At 32.1% G+C, this 12,439-nt stretch overlaps 2 protein-coding genes across 3 annotated transcripts; one reads left to right on the forward strand and one right to left on the reverse strand.

Moving 5' to 3' along the window:
- The first annotated feature begins 387 nt into the window (after positions 1 to 387).
- Positions 388 to 6,854, forward strand: LOC120256667 (tRNA-specific 2-thiouridylase MnmA). 2 transcript variants are annotated; one of them, XM_039264355.1, is made up of 10 exons: positions 388 to 813; positions 1,172 to 1,246; positions 2,031 to 2,084; positions 2,850 to 2,928; positions 3,011 to 3,138; positions 3,610 to 3,693; positions 3,925 to 4,008; positions 5,883 to 6,034; positions 6,112 to 6,262; positions 6,347 to 6,854. In XM_039264355.1, the coding sequence occupies exons 1-10, from the start codon at positions 688 to 690 to the stop codon at positions 6,701 to 6,703; spliced, it is 1,290 nt and encodes a 429-aa protein (XP_039120289.1). In that variant the 5' UTR covers positions 388 to 687; the 3' UTR covers positions 6,704 to 6,854. The 2 variants fall into 2 exon arrangements, with proteins under 2 accessions (XP_039120289.1, XP_039120288.1); XM_039264354.1 differs by having other exon boundaries at positions 756 to 813; positions 1,176 to 1,246.
- A 518-nt stretch (positions 6,855 to 7,372) lies between these two features.
- On the reverse strand, positions 7,373 to 8,010 carry LOC120256668. The gene has a single exon (XM_039264356.1). The coding sequence runs from the start codon at positions 7,861 to 7,863 to the stop codon at positions 7,663 to 7,665; it is 201 nt and encodes a 66-aa protein (XP_039120290.1). The 5' UTR covers positions 7,864 to 8,010; the 3' UTR covers positions 7,373 to 7,662.
- Between the last annotated feature and the right edge of the window lie 4,429 nt (positions 8,011 to 12,439).

A 12,439-nucleotide genomic window follows, 5' to 3' on the forward strand; every position in this document is an offset into this window, starting at 1 on the left:
AATTGACCAAAAACAAAATTATGATTTGCTAACTCTCTATAGGCATACATTTTTCACAAAACAAATATTTTTCAATCACTATAATTGGTTTTGAAAGATTTTTATAGAGTATTTAATGCAAAATTAATGAAAACAATTAAACTTTTAATTTACCAATTTCATAGTTAATGCAAACAAATATTTAAGTGTAATAATATTTAAAAAAATTATAATTATTCCTTGAAATACTCAAGCTAGATTATACATCTATTTTAAATATATGTATAGATATGTATAAACTAGTTTTCCAAAACCAAAAAGAATTCTGAAATTCAGAATGTCAATGCCAAAGAAAAAGAAAAAGAAAACTACAAATTAGTCCCTGTCAAATTTCTATTTACTTTCAAGCCCTTGAAATCCAAAGGGACAGCGCGAAGAGCACAACGATGCTGCGAGCCATGGCTTCTCTCCCTCATCTCCTCTTCCCCTTCCCCAACCCACGCCTCAGCACTCGATTTCTCCCTCTCTTCTCCTTCTCGTCCCCAAAGCCTATCCCCAGGATTTCCTTTAGCGCCGGCGAGGCATCTCGCAAGTTCGGCTTCTACCTCTCCGTCCCCTTCTCTCGAGCTCACTCCTTCACTGAATGATTGCTTCTCTTTGAAGAGAACTTCTATTGGTTTTTATTTGGAGCCCTACCTCGGATGCTCCATGCCTGGAAAACGCCTCAAGGTGGCCGTTCTTCTCAGTGGCGGCGTTGACAGTAGTGTCGCCCTCCGTCTCCTCCATGCCGCTGGTCACTCCTGCACTGCTTTTTATCTCAAGATATGGTTTCAGGTATTCGAAATCATCTAAATTTCACCATTTTTTTAAGTTAACTTTTGGCAGGTTAGGCTTCCTGGATGTCGGTAGGCAGGGAATTGAGAGATTTGTTTTAGGGATTTCTCTCAGTAATTAAGAGATTTAAGATTAAGGATGGGAATTTTTGAGAATGATTGATGCTATGTTTGTGATAAAGTTATTATCTTTTTCTATATTGTTAGCATAATTACCTTGAAACTTGAAAACTGAACTTTTTTTTTCCTTTTACATTTATGTTGTTTTATAGAAAAACCTTAGCTTTAGAGACCTGAGGCCTTCTGGATTTAATTGAAAATGTTGTCGCTGCTAATTTTTTGAGCTTGGTTCTTTATAGGAAGACTTTGAGAATTTCTGGTCTGAATGCCCTTGGGATGAAGATTTGAAGTATGCAAGAGCTGTTTGTGATCAGGTTAGTTTCATGCATTCTTCTGTTTCTATTTATATTGAATTTGAAGGAGCCAAGACTGGAGGCATATTAGCTTGCAATTGATTGGGAAATCACTGAATTTGCGATGTTTATATTAGAAGATTGACTTCAATAGTTATATCACATAACAAATTTGTCATATTGTTGGCATGCATAAATTAGTTTTTCTCGAATGGTATTACTTTTATAAGGAATATTTCTTGTTTCCATTTAGCATTTCTGGCTAGAAGCACTGCAAGTGGAGCTGTCATTGGAATTATCATATTTGCATATCATGCATTGGAAGAATCATTGCATAATGTTCATTATCTTTGCTGCTGGTGTTTGGAAAGTGTACTCATGCATTAATTACTCATCGTTTCCTAGCTTGACCAGTTTGCTTGTGGTTATTTTCTTTGTAAATTCTAATTTCCTTAGTCAGATATGATTATTGAATGTTTCTATCGTGAACTCTTTTATCCCAATTCCTAACATGCTTGATTTTTAAGGTAGAAAAAAAGTATATTTTCATCAAAAAGGTTTGTATGTTTGTGAATGTGAATAATTCTTATCTGCCAACGATGTTTCCCTTTCCTGTTACCATCATTTCCTTTTCATCTTGTTAATTGGATTGTGAAATGGCCCTATTTATCATCTAATAACACTAGAAAGACATGGTTGTGTTTCTTTTTTTTCTTTTTTCTTTTTAAGAGGTGGATGCGTCTTTACATGATAATAGAAAGAAATACACTACAAGTTGTAGTCATACAGCTTCTCTGTCTTGCAGGTCAGTGTTCCCCTGGAAGTTGTTCATTTGTCAGATGAATATTGGAACAATGTGGTAAGGATGCTGCCCAAACATTTGAGTGTTGTTACTCATTTTAAAGAACTACCCCAAGTTTTTCATCTCTACATACCTTAAATGAATAGAATTGTTTTTAAAGAATAATGTTTTATTTAGAAAAGGCTATGAAAATCAGAGAAGAGCAGGCCTATTAAATTATAAAATGAAAGCTGGGGAATAGCTGACACAAGAACATGTAGAAGATCACGTCAAATACAGGAACTAACTTTCAGGAATCAGGATTGACGAAGAGAACTTGGGAAAACTATATATGAGCATGTCCAATAATTGTTTATAGAATTGAGGGATCTCGTTTTCATTTATAGAGCAGTTCAATAATAAGTTTGCAGTAGTATGCATAATAATTTCTGCTTGTAGGGTTTGAAGATACAGTTTCTTTTCTGAGGAGAAGCTTTCATTCGACCAAATTATAAATCATGCATGTGCCAAACACTGAAATCTGTGTCAGCAAAGCTTGGAATATTCCATATTTAGAAGTTAAGAAAGTTGTGCTAACTTGGTCCTTCTGAACCTCAGAAATTTTTAGGAAGTAACTGTTGCATGCAAAACAAAATAAAATTGCTCTTATAGGATCTGTTTTTTGTCAACAAGTATCATTCATCACAGAAGCATGCTCTAGGTGGGAATGTGGATTTTCTTCATCATCATTTGGATTTTTACAAATAAATTTTATTGGCTAGCTTGATCCAATGTTTTATACACCTGTAGCTTTGATGAGAATTCATGAACATTTTTTAATAGGTATCTCACATTATTAGTGAGTATCGTTCTGGTCGCACTCCTAATCCTGATGTTCTTTGCAATACAAGAATTAAGTTTGGTATGTACATTACATGGTTTGGTGGTTTTGTATTAAAATGCATTTTATTTGTATTAATCTTTTTCATCACTTTTTGATGCAGGTGCTTTTTTGGAAGCAATCAAGAACATGGACTTTGATTATATTGCTTCTGGACATTATGCATGTGTTCTTCACTCACCATATGACAAAAGGGATGAATCATCTATTCTAGCATTGTCCAAAGAAATGGTACTAGAATTGGACTCGGAACTTTGAACTGTTTTAATTTTGCTCCTACATTCTATCTAGTTTTTAATGAAAATCTGGTATCCCTTTTTTGATGCAATGGAAGTGTTCTATATGCAAATAAATCAGTTACACTGGTATTATTCCTCAGTTATTCAATCTGTTGGCATGTGCAAATTGGTTGATACAACACTAAAAATTAGATGGTTGAATAAAGGACAACATGATCAAAGATGATGACCAATATTCCATGTAAGGTCTAGTGTTGCCTTCTCAATGTTTAGACTCTGATTAACTGAATAAAAATAATTTATAATCTGACATCATGGGGTTATTGGAAATTTATAGAGCTGTCTATTGATGCTTTCCTTCTATGATCTATAAATTGTCCCTGAAATTTTCAGTTAAAATCCATGCCAAAAATTTGTGGGAATGCTTGTTAAGTTTTTAAGTCTTCTGGCCTAATTTTTGCAGGTCAAGGATCAAACATATTTCCTGTCACATCTATCACAGGTTCAACTTAGAAGACTGTTATTTCCTCTTGGTTGTATTCCAAAAGTAAGACAATGTTTTCATTCTTTTGAAGCAATTTAATGTTTTGTAATTTTTTTGTCCTTTCATGCATTGGTTGCTTTTGATGCCTATAAACAAACTTTGACAGGTTTCACTGTTCATAGTTAGTAGAATGCAGTCCAGCATACCAAAGATGAAGAATTTGATGCTTTGGCAAATAAAATGATTAACATTTGGTTCTTTTGGTTTATTTGTTTGTTTCTCAACTATCCACAGGATGAAGTGCGGAAGCTTGCTGCTTTGATGGATCTTCCAAACAAAGATAGGAAGGACTCTCAAGGAATTTGTTTCCTTGGAAAGGTTGGTTTTCTCTTCTTTTCACTTGTGTAATATGCCATGAAGCTTATATCCAGCTATTTCACTAAAAGTTAACAAAGCAAAAGCTAGGGAGATTCTAAACAGAACAACTCTCTTTTTCAAGAAGATTGAGTTATTCTTAAAGCATCGGACGTGTGACCATCTAAGGTGTTTCTTCAACTGTTGATTAACACATTTCTAAAAATGAGCATATGAACTGGTTTTATGAGGCCCAAATGAATCCATTTAATAATTAATTGTCATCAATTTGCTTTAGTAGAAATCCATAGAAATCCATTTCCAGCACGCACACTTGCCCAAAACAACAGCACCAACAACCTGCTAGTCTCAAGTTGAGGTCAGTTACATGAATTTTTCATTTCCACGTTGTTCTATCAAAAGTCAAAGGATTAGATAAACCAAGAACAGACATATCATTATGTAAAGTTTCTACTAAACACTTTTAAAGTCTACCTCTATTTCTTTTACAATCCTCTACATGAAGGGCTTCTATCATCCTTATTGGGGCATCTACTAGTCATCTTAGGACATGCGTATACCATCTTAAACGATTTTCATTTAACTTGTCTATAATAGGTGCCATTCCTAATCTATTTCAAATAAATTTATGTTTTAATCGGTCTTCCCTAGTATTGCCTAACATCGATCTCAATATTCTCATCTCCACTACATTCATTATTTAAGTATATTGGTTTTTAACTGGCTAATATTCTGACCTATGCATTATAGCTAGCCTTATAAAACTTAGTTTCCAATCTAAAAGACAGTCTATGGTAACATAAAACTCAAGAGGCTCTCCTCCATTTTACCCATCTTGCTCTATTCCTATATGTGATTTCTTCTACAAGTCCTCCGTTATTTTGGATGTTAAGGCCTAGATACCGTAAATTTCTATATTTACTAATCTCAATATTATCCATCCTAACGCTTTTCTCGTTTATACTCATCTTGTAACTAAATGTACATTTCAAAAACTTCATTTTTACCCTACTTAACTTGAATTTTTTAACTTCTAAAGTGTTTCTTCACATCTTTAATTTTAAGTTGCCACCTTCCCTACTTTCATCAACTAAGACCATATCTTTAGCAAAAAGCATACACCAAAGAATTGGATCTTAAATATGCTTCATTAGCTTGTTCAAAACTAAAGCAAACGAGTAAGGACTTAATTCTAAGCCTTATCATAATAACAAATTATCTAGTTTCTCTCCCCATTGTTGTAATGCTAGTGACAGTTATCATGCATATCCTTCATTAGGTCTATGTACCTAGCGGTAACTTTTTCCTTTTCTAAAACCCTTTGAAAGGCCTTTCTAGATATTCTATCATATGTTTTTTTAGGTCAATAAAGACCATGTGCAATTCTTTTTTTCTATTCCTATACTTATTTATTTACTTATTATCTACTAGGATTTACTTTACAGGTCCTATGTCAGTGTTGGCATGCTTGGTTTCTGGTTTATCTTGAAAGCCTGCCATAATTTATTTTCCAAAAATAATATAGTTACCAAAAATAAAGAAGAAATTGAAATCTTAACCTGCTTTGCAAAATTAAATTAGTCAGTCTGTTTCATCAAGTAATACCTTCCTAAGAAATTGAAGTATATTAAATTCTTTAGTTAATTCTCTCACAATGCACCGAAGAAAGCATTATGGAAACTTTGTTTCTTTTTCGTCTCGATGCTATTACAATGCAAGTGATCACACCATGTTTATACATTTTAAAATTTATCAACACTTGGAACCTTTTATTATAATTTTTGAATTACCTGCTTCTGCAAACAAAAGGATTGAGACCAATTACATAGTCACAAAATATAAGATTCAATTTCTTTTCCTGGGACTCTTTGTTGTAGGTAAAGTTCAGTGAGTTTGTTGCTAGACACATCGGTGAAATGGAGGGTATCTTGCTAGAAGCTGAATCAGGAGACTACCTTGGCAAACACCGAGGATTTTGGTTCTACACTATCGGCCAACGTCAAGGTTTACGTCTTCCCGGAGGACCCTGGTGGGTGACCAAAGAGGCACATCTTTTAGCATCCTTTGCAGAACAATTATCATTAATCCCTCCTACATGTGTTGCAGGTATGTTGTCGAGAAGGATACACAAAATAATGTAGTTTTTGTATCTCGGAACTACTTTTCGTTAGAAAAAAGAAGACGGTCATTTAGAGTTGGTTCATTGAAATGGATCAGTGCTTCACCACCTGAGAAATACGATAAACTCCGTTGCAAGGTACGCATGCATCTTATTATCGAATTCATGTCTGACACAGATGAAACAGCAGAAATAATCTCTTTTGTTTTAAATCATTATCAGGTTCGACACGGCCCAGGTTTTTACGACTGCAGCATTACATTACAACCAAGTGATCTTATTAAAGATGATGTCGCCATTGTACATTTATCTGCTGATGATCAAGGATTAGCTTCTGGTCAGTTTGCAGCATTTTACCGAGACGAAATTTGTGTAGGCTCAGGTGTGATTCTTGATTCTGCTGTTGACAAAAATTTTCCAGTATGTGCCAAAGCTCTTGAAATTGCAAGAATGGATGATAAATCAAAGCTCGGAAAACCAGTTAAGATAATAAATCAGGACATTAGCATTAAAGAAGTCGAAAATTCTTCGGTTAAATGTTACTTAAGTAGTGAGGACAGTAAGCTCCAACAAAATTAGTAAGTTACCAACCAACCTCAATTGAAATCTTTTTGTTTTTATTTCTACTGTTTGTTTTGTATGTAACAAAGGCACTGTCTAAGCTCATAATTGTAGTGAATTTTTTGGTTTCTTGGTATATAAATTTCATTAATTATTAGCAATTTGATTATTTATGTTGTCAGATCAATTGATATGTTTCAAAATCATTTTTTGGCACATTATGATTGGAAAGCCAAAATTGAGTGAAGATTTAATTTATATTGTTATTACTGAAACAACTAAAATGGAAAGTTTTCCCAAATTACTGACAAACAATCAAATCAACAGCAATGAAAGAGGATTTTTTTCCCCTTATATTAAAAAATAATAATAATAACCCAAAAACTCCACCTCCCATGGTCACAATGATAAATACAAGAATTTTTTTTTTTCTCATTAGAAAAACTAAAATTTAAAAATCTTCCCAAATTCTCAAATTCTTTAAAAATTCTTATCAATGATAAGAAAGAAGAAAAATTTTCTTTCATTAAAACAACTAAAAATTAAAAAAATTCCCAAATTCTCTCCAATTATCCAAAACAAACACACACAAAATCAACACCACTGATTATCTCATCATAATAAGTAAAAAATTTATATTAAAATTTCACAAATTCCCCCAAAATTTTCCATCCTGATGATCTCAAATTCCCAAACAAACAAACTAAAAATCAACTCTGTTGATCAAAATCTATTTACAAAACCCTAATTAACAATTAATGGTTTGTAGATTCTCAATAAAACAACAAAAGATTGAAACTTTCTCAAATCCCCCCAAAAACACTCCATCCTCATGATCTCAAACTCTCAAATTCCCCAACAAACACAACCAAAATCAACACCAGTAATTAAAAAAAAAAAACCTTTCTTTTCTAAATCTATATACACAAATGGAGAGAGAGAGAGAGAGACAGATAGATAGAGAAGAAGGTAAGGATTTATAGAAGGATGCGGCGGAAAACGGCGATGACGCGAGAGAAGGCGATGCGGGCGCGAGGGTAGACACGGGCGGAGTAATCGGAGGTTTGACGGAAAAAGGACTCAAGGGCTTCGACGAAAAGGTTGAGGCTGCGCACCGGCGGCACGTACAGGGTGAGCGGCGCCGCCGAGAAAGCCACGGCGAAGAAAAGCTGCAGCATCGGACGCCGATTCCAAGGTACACCTTCTTCTTCTTCTTCTTCTTCTTCTTCTTCTTGGGAAGCTCTGTGAGTTTCTAGGGTTTGTTGTATCTGGGAATTGGGTTGTTCTGGTGAAAGGTGAGGTAGGTTCTACACAAAGATTGGATTTTTATTGTGAGGATCATGAGTTGTGTTGGGTTTTATAGGATATAATATTTTTTTTTTTACTATTTTTATTTATTTTAAGGAGAGAGATTTATTTAATTATTTTTTTATCATTATTAATAAAATAAACAGGAAAGTACCAAAAAAATCTCTCCACAGTTTACATAATTCCAATAAATCCCTACAACTCTTGAGTTTCTTTATAGATCTCTCTTTTTTATTTTATTTACCAGTCGGTGGCAATAGAAACGTTATATTGATAGAAAATTATAATAATGCCCCTAATTTCAACTACATAAAACCGCGGTTTCTCCCATCTGTCATGGGGTTGAAATTATAAAAATAACCCTGCAATTTCTATTATTATTATTATTATTATTATTATTATTATTATTATCATCTTATTAAAAATTGAATTTGAAACATTGATTTTTTTTTTTATTTTGAAGATAATAAATTTAAATTTTATTTTTTCCTAAATTTATAGTATTTTAATTTTGTTTAAAGATTAAAGATAGTTTTAAATAATATTTAATTATTATTATATAAGAAATTAATGGAATTGTTTTTGGTCATTTTCAACCCAAAACTCTATATTTGGCGAGTACTAAAAAATACAGCTTTTATAGTTAAAGTTTCTCCAACCTTCATCTCTATTTTTAACTCTAAAATAGAATATTCTAAAGAATATTTTTCTTATTTCATAATTTATATATTCATACTATCAACAATTTTAATCATCTTTAATTTTTTTTCCCACTTTTACCCATTAAATTTAAATATTATACTATTTAAAATATGACATTAATTTTATAATTATTATAAATATATATTAAATATAAAATAAAATCCAATTGGTCAAAAAAATACAAAAACAAAAACAACCATTCTTTTCTGAATCGAATATGTTTAATAACATATTCGGCAATATTGGTGGAAGTGGCGATAACATGCCAGACTATTAGCCACATCTACTTAAAACTTTATTTTTGGTGTTGTGGTTTTTTTTTCTTTCTGATATTTATGATAGTGTATGTTTTTATTTTATCGTTCATGTAATTTTTGTTAATTTAATGAATTTATATTTCACAAATTATTTTATTTAATTTAATATTTCTTATTAATTAAAATTATAAACTTAAATTATAAGTTATTAATTTAATTAAAATATAAAGTTATAAATATAAATTTTAAAAAAATAAAAAAAATAAAAAAATTTAAAAAATTTTTTTAAAAAACAGTCAAAATTGATCAAAACATAAATAAAAAATAAATTTTAAAATTTTTAAAAAAAAATAATAAAAAAGAGAATTAAAAAAAATTTAAAAAACAGAAAATCAAAACTAACGGCGCTACAGTGGAGCGCAATATCTGCGCTGTAGCAGAAGTTTGATTTGGCGCAGGGAATTGCGCCCCGTTAGAGCATCTCTGCGCCAAATCAAAATGATTTGCGCCAAATTAGAGGGTGCATTGGAGATGCCCTTAATAAAATTTATTTTATTTTGTAAGTATACAAATCACTATTAATGATTTTTCCCAATTTCTTTGCTTCTTTCTTGTCATGCTACCTTGCTATTTTTTTGTTGTAATTTTTTATTAATGAAATTATGATTTATTCAACTTCATATAAAAAATTCATTGCATATCTAATTAGATCATTATTCATTAAAAAAAATAAAATATATATTATGCTTTCTACACTTTTGAAGAATTATTGAATTTGAAATTTAGTTTTATTTTTTTATAATTTTGAAAAAATGGTCCATGTAAAATATATACATATATACATGTTTACTAACGGTTTAAATTAAGCTTTTCTTAATTTTAATGTGTGTTATACATGATGGATACTAATTGTATAAATTAAGATTTTCTTAATTTTAATGGTGTGTTATACATGATGTTGGAGACAACAATAGACTTAAACGTCGAACCTGAGATAAATTTGCAGAGGTCTGACATCAATACCTAATGTAAACATTAACATTGCAAGAACTTCATTATCCATATTATTACTTGTCATTTTTTTGTTGTTTGTAAGTGATTAATATTGTTGTTTGTAATTACAAAATCAATCGTAAATCCAAAATATATTCAACAAATGATGCACATTAAATGGAATGTTAAACAGGAAAATACGGACAATACACAGGAAATATAAATAATAAACACCAAACGAAGGTAATATACAGGAAACATACTCAATACACAATAAACATAAATAATACACATGAAAGGAAATAATAAACAGGAAACAAAACTACTACACTCAACAGATTTAATGAACAAGAAATGAAATTACTACACACAAGATGGAAACAATACACAAGATGGAAACAATACACAAGAAAGAAAATTAATACACAGGTACCTAGTTAACTACATAACAACATCAAAACATACACAGTTCGTGGCATTTTTAAGTGTGCACATGAAAGGGTGTGCCATTGCCCTGATCATCTCGTTCTATGAGATGATGGACAGTGTGAAAAAACTGTGATTGGGATAGTCACCTCGTATAATGTGTTACGGGGAGACCAGTTTCATAAAGGCGGTATTTATGTGCCACTATTGAAATCACTCAAAGGAAAAGAGGGAAGTGTGCCATCTTTTTATGCAAAATGTTTGCTAATTTTGTGTAATGAGTTGTTTCATGTGTATTGTAATAGTTTTATATATATAATATCCCAGATCTGTGTAATGTGTAAGCTTCATGTGTAGAATTCTTGCTTCCTGTGTATATTCCTAGCGTCCTGTGTAGTATCCTTGCTTCTTGTGTATAAAATGTAATTAATGTGTAGTGTTTCATTTTTATGTGTATATAATAAATTAATTGTATATGATACCCTGACGACATTGTATTTGTTCTGTGTTTGCTTTGTAGTTCTTCGAACTTGTACCAGATAGTGACAAAGAGAACTGTTGACGGTTAGGAGACCGACTAGAAAAAAAGAAGCTGCTGAAAATGATGAAGCCGCTTCAAAACAGTCATAATGTTGATGTATTCCGTATTCATGTGAACAATAACATTTTCATAACTTTCAGCTTCCATATACATACTTGGATTTTTTTTTTGTTCTTTGTGAATGAAAACATTGCGTATGCAGTTAATTACAAAATCAGCTTTAAATAAGAAATATATACAGAAAATAATGCATATCAACATAATTTACTAAACATAAAATGTTAAAGATACATAGGAAACGTAAATAATACACACCAACATGATATAGCACATAAGAAACCGATAGAGTACATAGCAAACTGAAGCACTACACAAGAAGCTGGATTTCTACACATGAAATGAAAATAATACATAGTACTCTGAATATATACACAGGAAATGAATTTAATACACAAGTTAAAAGAAAACTACACAACAACAACAAAACATATACAGTTCATGCTTATATTAGACAGAAACTAAACATGGCAATAGTAAAAACAAATAAATTACGCTGCCGTTATGGACAGAATGTTCAGTTCGCTATGACTACATTACATGATCTATGATTATGTCCATCTTGATGGCACCGGCTACAATGTAAATAGCAGACGTCGAAGGCTTGTAACTCGATTTTCTTCCTTCTTGGATGGTCGGACCGTTTCTTTGATATTGGTGGCCGAATTCGATGCTCATGCTTGCCGTCAGATGGCTTGTCACTGTCAGAAAATTGAGAATATTCTGTTGCCATACACCCAACGATACCATTCGATTGTGAAGTAATCGTCTACGTAAGAATAGACATTTGTGTTTGTTTTCATGATCGCGACACATGCATGCTTGCATGGTTGGCCATGTACTTCCCATATTCTACAGGAATAACCCTGAAACTGGATGACACGTATGGTATGTCAATAGCTCTATAAAATGGTCATTCTTTCAATTTCTGCATGACACGTTAAAAAACCCCACTTCTTGCTTGCTTTTGGAAGCACTGTCGTACTGATGCCTCCACCGCAAATGTGAGTTGCTTGAATTGTCTTCAGTTGGAACATGCCTACATTTTCCTCTTTCGAAGCATGCACTCGCTATTGGCATTCCGGAGCAGCCTACCTTACAGTCACCCAGATTTTATCATTTTTTATAAATGCAAAGTCAAAATTTTGTCTTATAGCTGTGCTTCACAGGTAATCTTTGAAGTGGTATCCATTTTGAAATCGTTGACCTACTTTCAATGTCGACCCATCATGTTTTTGGGAACACTCGGCAATACTGAGCGCCCTAGAAAAAGGATGTTCGAAGAGAAAAGTATCGCCATTTCATACTGTCTGAAAAGGACTCCCTGCATTGCAATAAACAAAAAAAACACAAAATACACAGAACGGTTATTACTACACAGGAAAAATTAATAATACACAAGAAACATATATAATACACAGAAAATAGGTATAATACATAAGAAATAATTATAATGCACAGGAAAAGCTA

This window comes from Dioscorea cayenensis, unplaced genomic scaffold (genome assembly GCF_009730915.1).
Source record: "Dioscorea cayenensis subsp. rotundata cultivar TDr96_F1 unplaced genomic scaffold, TDr96_F1_v2_PseudoChromosome.rev07_lg8_w22 25.fasta BLBR01001553.1, whole genome shotgun sequence".
Lineage (NCBI taxonomy): Eukaryota > Viridiplantae > Streptophyta > Magnoliopsida > Dioscoreales > Dioscoreaceae > Dioscorea > Dioscorea cayenensis.